Genomic DNA, 19,611 nt, shown 5'->3' with positions numbered 1-19,611 from the left:
TCCCTGTCCCTGAGCCTTGTCCTTGTCCAGCAGAAGACAACCTGTGATGTAATTAAGAGCCTTTGATGTCTCCAGACAAAGCCTCCAAATTGCCTCAGTGCTGGCGTTGCTCATAATGGAGTTAAGCTTGGACAGCCCTGCTCAGGCCAAACATTAATTAGCATTTGGGAGGAGTTTTAAGAGGTCCTTGTTTAATAACCTGGCAGTGCCACTCCTGTTTTATGGGCGGGTGGAAACCTCTGTCTGTGCAATCAGAGCTGCTCTGAGAGTGTCTTAATTGATCAGAGCTGGGGTGAGTTCATTAATCAGAGCTGGGGTGACTTCATTAATCAGAGCTGGGGTGACTTCATTAATCAAAGCTGGGGTGACTTAATTGATCAGAGCTGGGGTGACTTCATTAATCAGAGCTGGGGTGACTTCATTAATCAGAGCTGGGGTGACTTAATTTATCAGAGCTGGGGTGAGTTCATTAATCAAAGCTGGGGTGAGTTCATTAATCAGAGCTGGGGTGACTTCATTAATCAAAGCTGGGGTGACTTAATTTATCAGAGCTGGGGTGAGTTCATTAATCAAAGCTGGGGTGCCTTCATTAATCAGAGCTGGGGTGACTTCATTAATCAGAGCTGGGGTGACTTAATTTATCAGACCTGGGGTGAGTTCATTAATCAGAGCTGGGGTGACTTCATTAATCAAAGCTGGGGTGTCTTTTTTTGTCAAAGCTGAGGAGTCTGAACTTACCAAAGCTGAAGGGGTTGAATTTACCAAAGTTAAGGAGTCTGAATTTATCAAGGCTGAGGTGTCTCAATTTACCAAAGCTGAGGAGTCTGAACTTAACCCAGTTGAGGAATCTGAATTTATCAAAGCTGAGGAGTCTGAATTTCCCAAAGCTGAGGAGTTTCAATTTATCCAAGATAATGAGTCTGAATTTACCAAGCCTGAGGTGTCTCAATTTATCAAATCTGAGGAGTCTGAATTTACCAAAGCTGAAGGGTTTGAATTTACCAAAGCTGAGGAGTCTGAACTTAACCCAGTTGAGGAATCTGAATTTATCAAAGCTGAGGAGTCTGAATTTACCAAAGTTTAAGGAGTCTGAATTTATCCAAGTTAAGGAGTCTGAATTTATCCAAATTAAGGAGTCTGAATTTACCAAAGTTAAGGAGTCTGAACTTACCAAATCTGAGGAATCTGAATTCACCAAAGCTGAAGGGTTTGAATTTACCAAAGCTGAGGAGTCTGAATTTACCAAAGGTAAAGAGTTTGAATTTATCCAAGCTGAAGAGTCTGAATATACCAAAGTTTAAGGAGTCTGAATTTATCAAAGTTGAGGAGTCTGAATTTATCCAAATTAAGGAGTCTGAATTTACCAAAGTTAAGGAATCTGAATTTCCCAAAGCTGAGGAGTCTGAACTTACCAAAGCTGAGGAGTTTCAATTTATCCAAGACAATGAGTCTGAATTTCCCAAACCTGAGGTGTCTCAGTTTATCAAATCTGAGGAGTCTGAATTTACCAAAGTTTAAGGAGTCTGAATTTGCCAAAGCTGAGGAGTCTGAATTTATCCAAATTAAGGAGTCTGAATTTATCAAGGCTGAGGAGTCTGAACTTACCAAATCTGAGGAATCTGAATTTACCAAAGCTGAGGAGTCTGAATTTATCCAAGTTAAGGAGACTGAATTTATCAAAGGTGAAGAGTCTCAATTTATCAAATCTGAGGAATCTGAATATACCAAAGTTTAAGGAGTCTGAATTTGCCAAAGTTGAGGAGTCTGAACTTACCAAAGCTGAGGAGTCTCAATTTATCCAAGATAATGAGTCTGAATTTACCAAACCTGAGGTGCCTGAATTTATCAAATCTGAGGAGTCTGAATTTATCAAAGTTTAAGGAGTCTGAATTTATCAAAGTTAAGGAATCTGAATTTCCCAAAGCTGAGGTGTCTCAATTTACCAAAGCTGAGGAGTCTGAACTTAACCCAGTTGAGGAATCTGAATTTACCAAAGCTGAGGAGTCTGAATTTATCCAATTTAAGGAGTCTGAATTTACCAAAGTTCAGGTCTGAGGTTAAAACCAGGCTCTGTTTTAACACAGGTCAGGCCAATGTGTTTATTCTTTTTAGTTCTCTCCAGAGCTTTATCTCTTCAGAAAAAGGCCTGGGGAAAGTTTTACCTCCCTGGTTGTTCCCAACTAGTAAATAAACTGCAGGTTTATGTGTTGGAAAGGATGATGGAGTTACATGGAGTGGTTTGGGTTGGAAGGGACACTGAAGATCATCTCCTTCCAACCCTCCTGCCATGGGACAAAGGGAATGGGAATTTCAGGGGATTCTTTTCACAGATTCCCAGACTAGTCTGAGTTGGAAGGACCCACAAGGATTGAGTCCAACTCAAGTCAATGTCCCACAGAGGGGATTGAATACACGACCTTGGCATTATTCCAACCAAGTTTTAACCAGCTGAGCTCATCTCAGGGTTTTCAAGGTTGGACTGGATCATCCTGGAGGTCTTTCTCAATCTAAATAATTCTGGGATCTTGTGATTGTGGGTTTGGTGCTCTCAGGGATGGACTGGATCATTGACCCCTGTCTCTTTTGTGGAGCAGTTCACCCAAACAAACACCTTCAGAGAGCTCCTTCCTCCCCTGCTCAGCTCTCCTTTGATCCTTTCAGATCAAACCCTCCTGCCATGGGACAAAGGGAATGGGAATTTCAGGGGATTCTTTTCACAGAATCACAGACTAGTCTGAGTTGGAAGGACCCACAAGGATCATGAAGTCCAACTCAAGTCAATGGCCCACAGAGGGGATTGAACCCATGACCTTGGCATTATTCAAACCAAGGTTTAACCAGCTGAGCTCCTCTCAGGGTTTTCAAGGTTGGACTGGATCATCCTGGAGGTCTTTCTCAACCAAACAATTCTGGGACCTTGTGATTGTGGGTTTGGTGGTCTCAGGGATGGACTGGATCATTGGAACCCAAATAAACACCTTCAGAGAGCTCCTTCTTCTTGTGCTCAGCTCTCCTTTGATCCTTTCAGATCAAACCCTCCTGCCATGGGACAAAGGGAATGGGAATTTAGGGGGAGTCTTTTCACAGAATCCCAGACTAGTCTGAGTTGGGAGGACCCCCAAGGATCATGAAGTCCAACTCAAGTCAATGGCCCACAGAGGGGATTGAACCCATGACCTTGGCATTGTTACAACCAAGTTTTAACCAAATGAGCTCCTCTCAGGGTTTTCAAGGTTGGACTGGATCATCCTGCAGATCTTTCTCAACCTAAATAATTCTGGGACCTTCTGATTGTGGGTTTGGTGCTCTCAGGGTTGGACTGGATCATTGGAACCCAAATAAACACCTTCAGAGAGCTCCTTCCTCCCATGCTCAGCTCTCCTTTCATCCTTTCAGATCAAACCCTCCTGCCATGGGACAAAGGGAATGGGAATTTAAGGGGATTCTTTTCACAGATTCCCAGACTAGTCTGAGTTAGAAGGACCCACAAGGACCATCAAGTCCAACTCTTAAGTCAATGGCCCACAGAGGGGATTGAACCCTTGACCTTGGCATTATTCCAACCAAGTTTTAACCAGCTGAGCTCCTCTCAGGGTTTTCAAGGTTGGACTGGATCATCCTGGAGGTCTTTCTCAACCTGAATAATTCTGGGATCTTGTGATTGTGGGTTTGGTGGTCTCAGGGATGGACTGGATCATTGGAACCCAAACAAACACCTTCAGAGAGCTCCTTCTTCTTGTGCTCAGCTCTCCTTTCATCCTTTCAGATCAAACCCTCCTACCATGGGACAAAGGGAATGGGAATTTTGGGGGATTCTTTTCACAGAATCCCAGACTAGTCTGAGTTGGAAGGACCCCCATGGATCATCAAGTCCAACTCAAGTCAATGGCCCACAGAGGGGATTGAACTCACGACCTTGGCATTATTAAAAGCAAGTTTTAACCAACTGAGCTGATCTCAGGGTTTTCAAGGTTGGACTGGATCATCCTGGAGGTCTTTCTCAACCTAAATCATTCTGAGTTTGGTGGTCTCAGGGATGGACAATATCATTGGCACCTGTCTCTTTTGTGGAGCAGTTCATCCAAACAAACACCTTCAGAGAGCTCCTTCCTCCCACCCTCAGCTCTCCTTTCATCCTTTCAGATCAAACCCTCCTGCCATGGGACAAAGGGAATGGGAATTTAAGGGGATTCTTTTCACAGATTCCCAGACTAGTCTGAGTTGGAAGGACCCACAAGGACCATCAAGTCCAACTCTTAAGTCAATGGCCCACAGAGGGGATTGAACCCATGACCTTGGCATTATTTCAACCAAGTTTTAACCAGCTGAGCTCCTCTCAGGGTTTTCAAGGTTGGACTGGATCATCCTGGAGGTCTTTCTCAATCTAAATAATTCTGGGATCTTGTGATTGTGGGTTTGGTGCTCTCAGGGATGGACTGGATCATTGGCACCTGTCTCTTTTGTGGAGCAGTTCACCCAAACAAACACCTTCAGAGAGCTCCTTCCTCCCCTGCTCAGCTCTCCTTTGGTCCTTTCTGATCAAACCCTCCTGCCATGGGACAATGGGAATGGGAATTTAGGGGGATTCTTTTCACAGAATCCCAGACTAGTCTGAGTTGGAAGGACCCACAAGGATTGAGTCCAACTCAAGTCAATGGCCCACAGAGGGGATTGAACTCACGACCTTGGCATTGTTACAACCAAGTTTTAACCAGCTTAGCTCCTCTCAGGGTTTTCAAGGTTGGACTGGATCATCCTGGAGGTCTTTCTCAACCTAAATCATTCTGGGATCTTGTGATTGTGGGTTTGGTGCTCTCAGGGATGGACTGGATCATTGGAACCCAAACAAACACCTTCAGAGAGCTCCTTCTTGTGCTCAGCTCTCCTTTGATCCTTTCAGATCAAACCCTCCTGCCATGGGACAAAGGGAATGGGAATTTCAGGGGATTCTTTTCACAGAATCCCAGACTAGTCTGAGTTGGAAGGACCCACAAGGACCATCAAGTCCAACTCTTAAGTCAATGGCCCACAGAGGGGATTGAACCCACGACCTTGGCATTATTAAAACCAAGTTTTAACCAGCTGAGCTCCTCTCAGGGTTTTCAAGGTTGGACTGGATCATCCTGCAGGTCTTTCTCAATCTAAATAATTCTGGGATCTTGTGATTGTGGGTTTGGTGGTCTCAGGGTTGGACTGGATCATTGGCACCTCTCTCTTTTGTGGAGCAGTTCACCCAAACAAACACCTTCAGAGAGCTCCTTCCTCCCCTGCTCAGCTCTCCTTTGATCCTTTCAGATTTTATCTTGATGACTTTTGTGTTTTGCATTTTTAAGGTGCTGGATTTGCTCCTTCAGCTCGTTTTTGCTGGTTCATGGAGCTGACACAGCCACAGCTCTGTGAGTTCCTTCCTCGGGTGTTCAGTTCTGGCTCCAGGTCACCACTTGGCTCAGCACTTTTATTGTTTCCTCATCGCCGTCTCTGGTGGCGTTGGGGTTGTAACAACACCCTCATTAGGGATGATCCACAGGACAACAACCGGTTGTGTGGAGCACTTAATGAGCTTTTATGAGGTGCTTTGAAAAGGCTTTCAGGAAGCCTTGGCATGGCTGTTGTCACTGATAATCTTCTTGTTCAGATAAATCCACCCTGCAGTGCCAGGAACCCCAAGCAGAACAAACCCCAGCAGTGGATTCCTCTCTTAGTATTAAAAAAGCTAAAGATGCAAAGCACAAAAGTCATCAAGATAAAATCTGAAAGGATCAAAGGAGAGCTGAGCAGGGGAGGAAGGAGCTCTCTGAAGGTGTTTGTTTGGGTGAACTGCTCCACAAAAGAGACAGGTGCCAATGATCCAGTCCAACCCTGAGACCACCAAACCCACAATCACAAGATCCCAGAATTGTTTGGTTGAGAAAGACCTCCAGGATGATCCAGTCCAACCTTGAAAACCCTGAGATCAGCTCAGTTGGTTAAACCTTGGTTGGAATAATGCCAAGGTCATGGGTTCAATCCCCTCTGTGGGACATTGACTTGAGTTGGATTTGATGGTCCTTGGGGGTCCTTCCAACTCAGACTAGTCTGGGATTCTGTGAAAAGAATCCCCTGAAATTCCCATTCCCTTTGTCCCATGGCAGGAGGGTTGGAAGGAGATGATCTTCAGTGTCCCTTCCAACCCAAACCACTCCATGTAACTCCATCATCCTTTCCAACACATAAACCTGCAGTTTATTTACTAGTTGGGAAGAACCAGGGAGGTAAAACTTTCCCCAGGCCTTTTTCTAAAGAGATAAAGCTCTGGAGAGAACTAAAAAAAAATAAACACATTGGCCTGACCTGTGTTAAAACAGAGCCTGGTTTTAACCTCACACCTCAACTTTGCTCTCCTGCTAAATTCTCGTACTGGAGCAAAGATCTTGACTTTTAATTATTAATAAATCCCTAAAATAAGATTTAATGTGTAGTTTGATCTTCAGCTGGTTAGAACCAGTAACGAGGGATTTAATTTCAATCTGTTTGGGGAGTTACTTTGGGGATAAATCCCTGTCACATCCAAGCTCAGTCCAAGCATGTGTTGAAATTCCCATGGACACCTTCAATTATTCATTGTGGCTTCCCCATCCCTGGAAGTGCCCAAGGCCAGATTGGAGCAACCTGGGACAGTGGGAGGTGTCCCTGCCCATGGCAGGTGGTGGAACTGGATGGTTTTGAAAACCCAAACCCAAACCCAAACACAAACCATTCCACACCAGAGAGTGCTGGTGGATGGAGCTGCATCCAGCTGGTCACCAGTGGTGTCCCCAGGGGTCTGTGTTGGGTCCAGTCCTGTTTAATTAACATCTTTATTGATGATTTAGACGAGGGGATTGAGTCCATCATCAGCAAATTTGCTGATGACACCAAGTTGGGAGGGAGTGTCGACCTCCTGGAAGGGAGGAGGGACCTGGAGAGGGATGTGGAGAGGATGGGGGGATCTGGAGAAGGATCTGGACAGGCTGGAGGGCAGGAGGGCTCTGCAGAGGGATCTGGACGGACTTGAGGGATGAGCTGATTCCAGTGGGATGAAGTTCAACAAGGCCAAGTGCAGGTCCTGCCCTTTGGCCACCCCAAGCCCTGCAGTGCTCCAGGCTGGGCACAGAGTGGCTGGAGAGGGACAGGCAGAGGGACCTGGGGGGACTGAGGGACAGGAAGCTCAACAGGAGCCAACAGTGTGCCCAGGTGGCCAAGAAGGCCAAGGGGATCCTGGCCTGGATCCAAACCAGCGTGGCCAGCAGGCCCAGGGCAGTGACCCTTCCCCTGGACTCTGCCTTGGGGAGGCCACACCTTGAGTGTTGTGTTCAGTTCTGGGCCCCTCAGTCGAGGAAAGAGATTGAGGGGCTGGAGTGGGGCCAGAGAAGAGCAACGAGGCTGGAGAAGGGACTGGATGTGGCACTGAGTGTCCTCTGAAACACCTCCAGGGACAGGGAATCCACCAGGTCTTGATCCAACCCCACTGGGATCACCAGCCCAGGGCACTGAGTGCCAGAGTGATCCCAGTGGGGTTGGATCAAGGGTTGGATTTGATGATCTCAGAGGTTTCTTCCAACCCAACTCATTCCATCATTTTATGATTCTATGATGGTGGATTCTCCATCCCTGGAGGTGTTTAAGGTGAGACTGGAGGTGGCACTGAGTGCCCTGGGCTGGTGATCCCAGTGGGGTTGGATCAAGGGTTGGATTTGATGATCTCAGAGGTCTCTTCCAACCCAACTGAGAAGAGCAACGAGGCTGGAGAAGGGACTGGAGCACAAGTGCTGTGGGGAGAGGCTGAGGGAGCTGGGGGTGTTCAGCCTGGAGAAGAGGAGGCTCAGAGGTGACCTCAGCACTGTCTGGAACTGCCTGAAGGGAAGTTGTGGCCAGGTGGGGGTTGGTCTCTTCTCCCAGGCACTCAGCAATAGGACAAGGGGGCACGATGGGCTCAAGCTCTGCCAGGGGAAATTGAAGTTGGAGAGCAGAAGGAAATTCTTTGCAGAGAGAGTGCTCAGGGATTGGAATGGGCTGCCCAGAGAGGGGGTGGATTCCCCATCCCTGGAGGTTTTTCAGCTGAGCTTGGCCGTGGCACTGAGTGCCATGATCTGGTAAAGGGACTGGAGTTGGACCAAGGGTTGGACTCGATGATCTGGGAGGTCTTTTCCAACCCAATCCATTCTATGATTTCCTGGTAGAAAATGCAGATCTGGTTTTCCAAAGATCTCTTCTGTCATCACGTGCTGAAGATAAAACTCAGCATGTAATTAAAGTGGGAAAATATTCCAGGCATTTCCCACTGCTGTGGAAATCTTGATTGAGGTTCCAACTCCACAGCAGGACAATGTCATGGGGTCTGGTCCTGCCTTCAGAGTGATTGTGCTGCCAATCTGATGGTATATCCCAGAATTCCAGAAAATTTGGGGTTGGGAGGGACCTCTGGAGGTCACCCAGAGCAGGAGACACAGGGACACGTCCAGGTGGGGTTGGAATGTCCCCAGAGAGAGAATGGAATGTTGGGATGTATCCAGGGAGAACTTCAAGCCATCCCAATACAACCACGAGCCAGGAAAGAGGTCACAGAACTCCACAGAACTCCACAGGATCCCACCTGGGGTTGGAAGGGACCTCTGGAGATCACCCAGTCCAAGGGTGAGTCACCCAGAGTTTCTGGGATTGGAGGGGACTTCTGGAGGCCACCCAGGCCAAGGCAGGGTCACCCTGAGCAGGTGGCACTTCCAGGTAGGGTTGGAATATCTCCAGAGCGAGAATGGAATGTTGGAATGTCCCTGGAGAGGAGACTCCAAGCCCTCCCAGTACAACCATGAGCCAGGGGAGAGGTCACAGAACTCCATGGAATCCCACCTGGGGTTGGAAGGGACCTCTGGAGATCACCCAGCCCAAGGGTGGGTCACCCAGAGCAGGTGGCACATCCAGGTGGGGTTGGATTGTCTCCAGAGAGAGAATGGAATGTTGGAATGTCCCCAGAGAGGAGACTCCAAGCCCTTCCAGTGCAGCCACGAGCCAGGGAAGAGGTGACAGAACTTCAGAGTCCTGCCTGGGGTTGGAAGGGACCTCTGGAGATCACCCAGTCCAAGGGTGGGTCAACCAGAGCGGGTGGCACAGCCAGGTGGGGTTGGAATATCCCCAGGGAGAGCTCCAAGCCCTCCCAGTGCAGCCATGACCCAGGAGAGAGGTCACAGAACTCCCTGGAATCCCACCTGGGGTTGGAAGGGACCTCTGGAGATCATCCAGTCCAAGGGTGGGTCACCCAGAGCAGGTGACACAGGGAATGTCCAGATGGGGTTGGAATATCCCCAGAGAGGAGACTCCAAGCCCTCCCAGTACAACCGCAAGCCAGGGGAGAGGTCACAGAACTCCCTGGAATCCCACCTGGGGTTGGAAGGGACCTCTGGAGATCACCCAGTCCAAGGGTGGGTCAGCCAGAGTTTCTGGGATTGGAGGGAACTTCTGGAGGCCACCCAGGCCAAGGCAGGGTCACCCTGAGCAGGTGGCACATCCAGGTGGGGTTGGAATATCTCCAGAGAGGAGACTCCAAACCCTCCCAGTACAACCACGAGCCAGGGGAGAGGTCACAGAACCCACAGAATCCCACCTGGGGTTGGAAGGGACCTCTGGACATTACCAAGTCCAAAGGTGGGTCACCCAGAGCAGGTGGCACAGGGACATCTCCAGGTGGGGTTGGAATGTCCCCAGAGAGGAGACTCCAAGCCCTCCCAGTGCAGCCACGAGCCAGGGAAGAGGTCACAGAACTCCATGGAATCCCACCTGGGGTTGGAAGGGACCTCTGGAGATCACCCAGTCCAAGGGTGGGTCACCCAGAGCTTCTGGGATTGGAGGAGACCTCTGGAGGCCACCCAGGCCAAGGGTGGGTCATCCAGAGCAGGTGGCACATCCAGGGAGGGTTGGAATGTCTCCAGAGAGAGAATGGAATGTTGGGATGTATCCAGGGAGAACTTCAAGCCATCCCAGTACAACCACGAGCCAGGGGAGAGGTCACAGAACCCACAGAATCCCACCTGGGGTTGGAAGGGACCTCTGGAGATCATCCAGTCCAAGGGTGGGTCACCCAGAGCAGGTGACACAGGGAATGTCCAGATGGGGTTGGAATATCCCCAGAGAGGACAATCCAAGCCCTCCCAGTACAACCGCAAGCCAGGGGAGAGGTCACAGAACTCCATGGAATCCCACCTGGGGTTGGAAGGGACCTCTGGAGATCACCCAGTCCAAGGGTGGGTCACCCTGAGCAGGTGGCACATCCAGGTGGGGTTGGAATGTCTCCAGAGAGAGAATGGAATGTTGGAATGTTTCCAGGGAGAACTTCAAGCCCTCCCTGGGCAACCACGAGCCAGGAGAGAGGTCACAGAACTCCCTGGAATCCCACCTGGGGTTGGAAGGGACCTCTGGAGTTCCCCCAGCCCCAGGTTGGGTGACCCAGAGCAGGTGGCACATCCAGGTGGGGTTGGAATATCCCCAGAGAGGACACTCCAAGCCCTCCCTGGGCAGCCACGAGCCAGGGAAGAGGTCACAGAACTCCCTGGAATCCCACCTGGGGTTGGAAGGGACCTCTGGAGTTCCCCCAGCCCCAGGTTGGGTCACCCAGAGCAGGTGGCACATCCAGGTGGGGTTGGAATATCCCCAGAGAGGACACTCCAAGCCCTCCCTGGGCAGCTGTTCCTTCCTCCATGGAGAGAAGTTCTTCCTGAGGTTGAGGTGGAACTTCTTGTGGTTGAATTTGTGGCCCTCACTCTTTGTCCTGTCACTGGGAAGAGTCTGGGACCATCCTGACACCCCCTGGGGATCCTTGTGTGGATTGATGAGATTCCCTCTCAGATGAGGGGTTTGTTTGGATATTGGAGAGATTTCCAGGGATTGATGAGATCCCCTCTCAGATGAGAGACTTGTAGGAATATTTGATGTATTTTTAGGAATATTTGAGATATTTTTTTGGTTATTTGAGAGACTTTTATGGATATTTTAGAGATTTCCATGGACTGATGAGATCCCCTCTCAGATGAGAGACTTGTAGGGATATTTGAGATATTTTAGGGATATTTGAGATATTTTAGGGATATTGGAGATATTTTAGGGATATTTGAGAGATTTTTAGGGATATTTGAGAGATTTCCATGGATTGATGAGATCTCCTCTCAGGTGAGAGACTTGTAGGAATATTTGAGATATTTTGATGGATATTTGAGAGACTTCCATGGATTGAGGAGATCCTCTCTCAGATGAGAGACTTGTAGAGATACTGGAAATATTTTTAGGGATATTTGAGATATTTTTAGGGATATTTGAGAGATTTCCATGGACTGATGAGATCCCCTCTGAGATGAGAGACTTGTAGGGATATTGGAGATATTTTTAGGGATATTTGAGAGACTTCCATGGATTGTTGAGATCCTCTCTCAGATTTGCAGAATATTTGATGTATTTTTAGGAATATTTGAGAGATTTTTAGGGATATTTGAGAGATTTCCATGAATTGAGGAGATCCTCTCTCAGATGAGAGACTTGTGGGGATATTGGAGATATTTTTAGGGATATTTGAGATACTTCCATGGACTGATAAGATCCTCTCTCAGATGAGAGACTTGTAGGGAATTTGGAGATATTTTGATGGATATTTGAGATATTTTGATGGATATTTGAGATATTTTGATGGATATTTGAGAGACTTACATGGACTGATGAGATCCCCTCCCAGGTGAGAGACTTGTAGGGATATTGGAGATATTTTTAGGGATATTGGAGATATTTTTTAGGGATATTGGAGATATTTTTAGGGATATTTGAGATATTTTTAGGGACATTTGAGATATTTTTAGGGATATTGGAGATATTTTTAGGGATATTGGAGGTATTTTTAGGGATATTGGAGGTATTTTTAGGGATATTGGAGGTATTTTTAGGGATATTGGAGATATTTTTAGGGATATTGGAGATATTTTTAGAGATATTTGAGAGATTTTTAGGGATATTTGAGATATTTTTAGGGATATCTGAGAGATTTCCATGGATTGATGAGATCTCCTCTCAGGTGAGAGACTTGTAGGAATATTTGAGAGATTTTGATGGATATTTGAGAGACTTCCATGGATTGAGGAGATCCTCTCTCAGATGAGAGACTTGTAGGGATATTGGAGATATTTTTAGGGATATTTGAGATATTTTTAGGGATATTTGAGAGATTTTTAGGGATATTTGAGAGATTTCCATGGATTGATGAGATCCCCTCTGAGATGAGAGACTTGTAGGGATATTGGAGATATTTTTAGGGATATTTGAGAGACTTCCATGGATTGTTGAGATCCTCTCTCAGATTTGCAGAATATTTGATGTATTTTTAGGAATATTTGAGAGATTTTTAGGGATATTTGAGAGATTTCCATGAATTGAGGAGATCCTCTCTCAGATGAGAGACTTGTGGGGATACTGGAGATATTTTGATGGATATTTGAGATATTTTGATGGATATTTGAGAGACTTCCATGGACTGATGAGATCCCCTCCCAGGTGAGAGACTTGTAGGGATATTGGAGATATTTTTAGGGATATTTGAGATATTTTTAGGGATATTTGAGATATTTTTAGGGATATTGGAGATATTTTTAGGGATATTTGAGATATTTTTAGGGATATTTGAGATATTTTTAGGGATATTGGAGATATTTTTAGGGATATTTGAGGTATTTTTAGGGATATTTGAGATATTTTTAGGGATATTTGAGATATTTTTAGGGATATCTGAGAGATTTCCATGGATTGATGAGATCCCCTCCCAGTCTTCTCTTCTCCAGACCAACCAGGCCCAGATATTTCCCCCGGACTCCCTTGGAAGGGGGAAACTTCTTCAGTGTCACCCCCTCCACCTCCAACTCCACCAAAAGCTTTTCCTTGATACTCCTGGGAACAAGGGAGAGGGTTTTGAGGTGAGATTGAACCAAAATGGACCACAAGTAGCAAAACACCTTTTTTTCCAAGCCAGGTGGGAATCAGAAGGGGCACATTTCTGCTCTCCATGGGTGGTGGGAGTGTCTGGACAACACGCGGCGTGTCCTCCCTTGGTGGTTGCTGACTCAGTTGGGTGTCAGAGAGTCTCCTCCTCATGCTGATGTTTAACAGGGTGATAACCCCACACCAGCACCCGCAATTCATCAGCAATTTGGCCTCCAAAATGAGGCTTCCATTTGTTGGTCCATGTCGTTGTCCTCAGAGTGGCTTTTGGTGGCTTTTTATTGGAGAAGCGACTCATTGGAAAAATGCCTGAGGAGTCCTTGGCTCAGCCACACCTGTTTGTCCTCCCCCTAATCCAGTCATGGTTTACAGCTTGAAAAATCCATTTAATTCCATATAAAATGTGGTCTTGCCCTTCTTTCCTTTTTTTTTATTGGTGGAACGTGTTAAAGACACGTGTGGTCGGTGTGGAACCGCCCTGAGATATCTGGGGCTACAACTCCATAAAATCCAGGATTTCTGCCCCGTGCCAGAGCTCTGAGCAGGCTTTGGGTTAATTTCATTTCATCACAGTTTATCCTTTGCTTTTTCAGCTCTTCCTGGGCTGAGCTGAGTTTGTTTTCATGCAGGAAAACATCTGGTTGCCACCAACCCAAGAGCGAGTCCATTCCTGGAATAGATCAAGGATGAACCACCTAAACACGAGATCAGAGTGTCCCCTCCACATAAACAGCAGGGCCAGGATGGCAGTAAAGGGCAGGTCATGCAGGCCCAGCCTCATAATTACAAAGAGTGATTTATTTCAACCAATTGGCATCCCTTAATGAGGTTGAATCTCCAAAGAAACGTCTCCAGTAATTGATTAAGATGTTCTGCCCCTGGTTGATTCATGCCCTGGGCACTCTGAGGGCCAACTATAAAAGAGCTTCCCATCAGATCTTGGGAGATTATTTCTCTTGTCTTCCCTGGTGCTGCAGGTAAGAGACACCTGAATTCCTGTCTTAGCAAAGCCTGAGCTTGGGTTTAAGGCAGAGTGAAAGGTGTGCCAAAGTTCTGGGGTCAGCCCGAAGGTTTCTCGGTGGCAACAAGTGGATGTTTCTCTCGGTGCTCTTGTCTTGTTGAAAACGTGGGGATGGGTCAAGGGTTGGGCTTGATGGTCTTGGAGGGTCTTTTTCCAACCTTAATGGTTCTGAAAATGAATGAATTAATGTTCAGCTTCTGGCTCTGGGAAATGCAGGTCTGGGTGAGACTTAAGGTGGACTCGATGATCCTTTAAGGTGGACTCGATGATCCTTTAAGGTGGACTCAATGATCCTTTAAGGCGGACTCGATGATCCTTTAAGGTGGACTCGATGATCCTTTAAGGCGGACTCGATGATCCTTTAAGGTGGACTCGATGATCCTTTAAGGTGGACTCGATGATCCTTTAAGGTGGACTCGATGATCCTTGTTGGTCCCTTCCAAGTCGGAATCCTCTGGGATTCCACAGTTAATATTCCAGGAAAACTCTTTCCAGACATTCCCGTCTTCAACACAAGAGTTTGTTGTGTTTGACACGAGATCTTCTTGTTTTCAGCACAAGATTTTAGTGTGTTCAGCAACAGATTTTATTGTGGTCGACACAAGATCTAATTGTGTTTGATCCAAGATTTTATTGTGTTGGATCCAAGATTTTCTTGTGTTTGAGAAAAGATTTTATCCTGTTCAGCACCAGATTTTCTTGAGTTTGACCCAAGATTTTATTGAGTTTGACCCAAGATTTTAATTTTATTCAGCACCAGATTTTATCATGTTTGACCCAAGATTTCCTTGTGTTTTACCCAAGATTTTATTGGGTTTGACACAAGATTTTATTGTGTTTGATACAAGATCTTACTGTGTTTGACCCAAGATTTTCTTGTGTTGGATCCCAGATTTTCTTGTGACAAAAGATTTTATTGTGTTCAGCACCAGATTTTCTTGTGTTTCATTCAGGATTTTATCAGGTTTGACCCAAGATTTTATTGAGTTTGACCCAAGATTTTATTGAGTTTGACCCAGGATTTTATTGAGTTTGACCCAAGATTTTAATTTTATTCAGCACCAGATTTTATCATGTTTGACACAAGATCTTATTGTGTTTGACACGAGATTTCCTTGTGTTTTACCCAAGATTTTATTGTGTTGGATCCAAGATTTTATTGTGTTTGATACAAGATCTTTTTGTGTTTGACTCAAGATTTTCTTGTGTTTGAGAAAAGATTTTATCCTGTTCAATACCAGATTTTCTTGAGTTTGATCCAAGATTTTAATTTTATTCAGCACCAGATTTTATTGTGTTTGACACAAGATTTTAGTGTGTTTGATACAAGATTTATTATGTTTGACCAAAGATTTTATCGTGTTCAACACAAGATTTTAATTTTATTCAGCACCAGATTTTATCAGGTTTGACACAAGATCTTATTGTGTTTGACCCAAGATTTCCTTGTGTTCAACCCAAGATTTTGGTGTGTTCAACCCTGAGATCAGCTCAGTTGGTTCAAAACTTGGTTGTGATAATGCCAAGGTCATGGGTTCAATCCCCTCTGTGGGCCATTGACTTCAGAGTTGGACTGGATGATCCATGGAGGTCCCTCCCAACTCAGAACAGCCTGGGATTCCGTGACAGAAGATCTTGATGTGTTTGACACAAGATCCATTGGCTTTTCCTTCCACCTGAGCTGGGAAGACTCTGCCTTTCCCACCATCCTCTTTGCAGTCTCTTATCACCTCGTTTGACCTCAAAGCTGGTGCTGTTGGGCTGGCTCCTGTTGGGCTTCCTGTCCCTCAGTCCCCCCAGGTCCCTCTGCCTGTCCCTCTCCAGCCACTCTGTGCCCACCCTGGAGCCTCAGGGGGTTGAGGTGGCCAAAGGGCAGGACCTGCACTTGACCTTGTTGAACTTCATCCCATTGGAATCAGCCCATCCCTCAAGTCTCTCCAGGTCCCTCTGCAGAGCCCTCCTGTCCTCCAGCCTGTCCAGGTCCTTCTCCAGATCCCTCCATCCTGTCCAGATCCTTCTCCAGATCCCCCCATCCTGTCCAGGTCCTTCTCCAGATCCCTCCATCCTGTCCAGGTCCTTCTCCAGATCCCTCCATCCTGTCCAGATCCTTCTCCAGATCCTTCCATCCTGTCCAGGTCCTTCTCCAGATCCCCCCATTCTGTCCAGATCCTCCTCCAGATCCCCCCATTCTGTCCAGATCCTTCTCCAGATCCCTCCCTCCTGTTCAGATCCTTCTCCAGATCTCCCCATCCTGTCCAGGTCCTTCTCCAGATCCCTCCATCCTGTCCAGATCCTTCTCCAGATCCCCCCATCCTGTCCAGGTCCTTCTTCAGATCCCTCCATCCTGTTCAGATCCTTCTTCAGATCCCCCATCCTGTCCAGGTCCTTCTTCAGATCCCCCCATCCTGTCCAGGTCCCTCTCCAGATCACTCCATCCTGTCCAGGTCCTTCTCCAGATCCCCCCATTCTGTCCAGATCCTTCTCCAGATCTCCCCATCCTGTCCAGGTCCTTCTCCAGATCCCTCCATCCTGTCCAGGTCCTTCTCCAGATAAAATCTGTCTTTTCTTCCCTCAGGTGTCTCCTCCCCAGTGATGGTCCAGTCTCAGAGCCCCTGCACCGATGGCAGTGCCTCTCCCTGCGGCGTGGCCGTGCCCCAACCCATCGCCGACTCCTGCAACGAGCCCTGTGTGCGCCAGTGCCCCGACTCCACGGTGGTCATCTACCCCCCCCCAGTGGTGGTCACCTTCCCTGGGCCCATCCTGAGCACCTTCCCCCAGCAGAGCGTGGTGGGATCCGCCGGAGCCCCCGAAGTCGGAGCCGGTTTCAACGCCGCGAGGACCCCCGGGGGGTCCCACGTTTATGGTGGGGCCAGGTGGGGTCGGGGGTACCCCGTGGGGACCTGCAGGCCCTGCTAAACCCACCGAGAGTCTCTGCTGAGAGGAGAAGACCAGCTGGGTGGAGAGACATGGCCGAGCTCCAGGGTGCAGATTTGGGGGTTTGGGGCTACATTGAAAACGTCTGTAGATGTTGTGAACTCCTGAAAAGTCCATTTAGGTCCTTCTTGGGTCACCTTTCCTGATTGTCTTCCCATTTAGGTCCTTCTCAGGTCACCTTTCCTGATTTTCTGTCCATTTAGGTCCTTCTCAGGTCACCTTTCCTGATTTTCTGTCCATTTAGGTCCTTCTCAGGTCACCTTTCCTGATTTTCTTTCCATTTAGGTCCTTCTTGGATCACCTTTCCTGATTTTCTGTCCATTTAGGTCGTTCTCAGGACACCTTTCCTGATTTTCTGTCCATTTAGGTCCTTCTTGGATCACCTTTCCTGATTTCCTTTCCATTTGTGTCCTTCTTGGGCCACCTTTCCTGATTTTCTTTCCATTTAGGGCCTTCTCAGGTCACCTTTCCTGATTTCCTTTCCATTTAAGTCCTTCTTGGGTCACCTTTCCTGATTTTCTTTCCATTTAGGTCCTTCTTGGGTCTCTTTTCCTGATTTTCTTTCCATTTAGGTCCTTCTTGGGTCACCTTTCCTGATTTCCTTTCCATTTAGGACCTTCTTGGATCACCTTTCCTGATTGTCTTTCCATTTGGGTCCTTCTTGGGTCTCTTTTCCTGATTTCCTTTCCATTTAGGTCCTTCTTGGGTCACCTTTCCTGACTTGGGGGCTTTGTGGGGATCTCTGGGGCTTCAAGAAGACAGAGAAGAGGTTTGGATTAAATGTAATGAAGAAACAATTCCCTGGGAGGGTGGTGAGACCCTGGCATGGGTCAATCCATGTGTTTCCCATCCCTGGAAGTGCCCAAGGCCAGATGGGATTGGGCTTGGAGTAACCTGGTCTAGGGGAAGGTGCCCCTGCCATTGGCATTGGGATGGAAGGAGATGATCTTTGAGGTCTCCTTTAATTCATCTGGGGTGGGAGATGATCTTTGAGGTCTCTTTTAACTCAAACTGAGGTGGAACAAGATGACCTTTGAGGTCTCTCTTAACCCAAACTGGGATAGAAGATGATCTTTAAGTCTCTTTTAACCCAAACTGGGGTGGAAGGAGATCTTTGAGGTCTCTTAACTCAAACTGAGGTGGAACAAGATGATCTTTGAGGTCTCTTTTAACCCAAACTGAGATGGGAGATGATCTTTGAGGTCTCCTTTAATTCATCTGGGGTGGAAGGAGATCTTTGAGGTCTCTTTTAACCCAAATTGGGGTGGAATGAGATCTTTGAGGTCTCTCTTAACCCAAATTGAGATGGGAGATGATCTTTGAGGTCTCTTAACCCAAACTGGGATGGAACAAGATGACCTTTGAGGTCTCTCTTAACCCAAATTGAGGTGGAAGGAGATCTTTGAGGTCTCTTTTAACCCAAACTGAGATGGGAGATGATCTTTGAGGTCTCTTTTAACCCAAACTGGGGTGGAATGAGATCTTTGAGGTCTCTTTTAACCCAGACTGAGATGGGAGATGATCTTTGAGGTCTCTTAACCCAAACTGAGGTGGAACAAGATGACCTTTGAGGTCTCTTTTAACCCAAACTGGGATAGAAGATGATCTTTAAGTCTCTTTTAACCCAAACTGGGGTGGAAGGAGATGATCATAAAGGTCTCTTTTAACTCAAATTGGGGTGGAACAAGATCTTTGAGGTCTCTTTTAACTGAAATTGGGATGGGAGGTGATCTTTAAGGTCTCTTTTAACCCAAATTGGGGTGGAATGAGATCTTTGAGGTCTCTCTTAACCCAAATTGAGATGGGAGATGATCTTTGAGGTCTCTTAACCCAAACTGGGGTGGAACAAGATGATCTTTGAGGTCTCTTTTAACTCAAATTGGGGTGGAACAAGATCTTTGAGGTCTCTTTTAACTGAAATTGTGATGGAAGATCATCTTTGAGGTCTCTTTTAACCCAAATTGAGGTAGAAGGAGATCTTTGGGGTCTCTTTTAACCCAAATTGTGGTGGAAGGAGATCTTTGAGGTCTCTTTTAACCCAGACTGAGATGGGAGATGATCTTTGAGGTCTCTTTTAACCCAAACTGAGGTGGAACAAGATGATCTTCGAGGTTTCTTTTAACCCAAACCACTCTGTGCTTCTGTGATTGTGACAACCTCAAGAGATCTACCACAAGATCCATTTCAGATCCCTTTGGAGGCTCTTTGTGTGGCCACTGATGGTGCAAGAAGAGTCAGGCAGCCCAAGCTGTGTCTGTGCCCAGGCCTGAGTGTCCCCACGGGGCAAAGGAACATCAGCCACTCCCTGAGTCAGGTGGCACCAAACCAGGGCCCGTGGGCGATTTGTCATCTGTGCTTTGTAATCTCCTCTCTCTCTGTGTCAGCTGCTTCTTCCTCATTAAACACGATATTGCAACATGTTAATTGGCCTCTGGGCGTGCGTGTTCCCTCCCCTGCTCCTCACCAGGTGCCTTTGTCCTCCTGCACCCACCTGATCCTATCAGGAGGAGGATATTCCTGAGGGAATTCCTTTCCTTGGCACAGCCACCTCTGGGCTGCAGCTCTCGCTTCTTTTCCCACATTTCTGGTCCTGTTCAGCTCTGAGGAGCTTTTTCCTCAGTGTTGGCTGTTCTGGCACCTCTTCTTTGGTGTCCTCAGGCTCAGCCTCCCCATCC

At 47.1% G+C, this 19,611-nt stretch overlaps 1 protein-coding gene across 1 annotated transcript; it reads left to right on the top strand.

Annotated features, from left to right (window-relative positions):
* The first annotated feature begins 13,945 nt into the window (after positions 1-13,945).
* On the top strand, positions 13,946-19,356 carry LOC139683882 (claw keratin-like). The gene is made up of 2 exons (XM_071579393.1): positions 13,946-13,958; positions 16,578-19,356. The coding sequence occupies exon 2, from the start codon at positions 16,595-16,597 to the stop codon at positions 16,916-16,918; it is 324 nt and encodes a 107-aa protein (XP_071435494.1). The 5' UTR covers positions 13,946-13,958; positions 16,578-16,594; the 3' UTR covers positions 16,919-19,356.
* The last annotated feature ends 255 nt before the right edge of the window (positions 19,357-19,611 follow it).

Source organism: Pithys albifrons, chromosome 30, assembly GCF_047495875.1.
Source record: "Pithys albifrons albifrons isolate INPA30051 chromosome 30, PitAlb_v1, whole genome shotgun sequence".
NCBI classification, from domain to species: Eukaryota; Metazoa; Chordata; class Aves; order Passeriformes; family Thamnophilidae; genus Pithys; species Pithys albifrons.
This window is presented reverse-complemented; position numbering and strand designations above follow the sequence as displayed.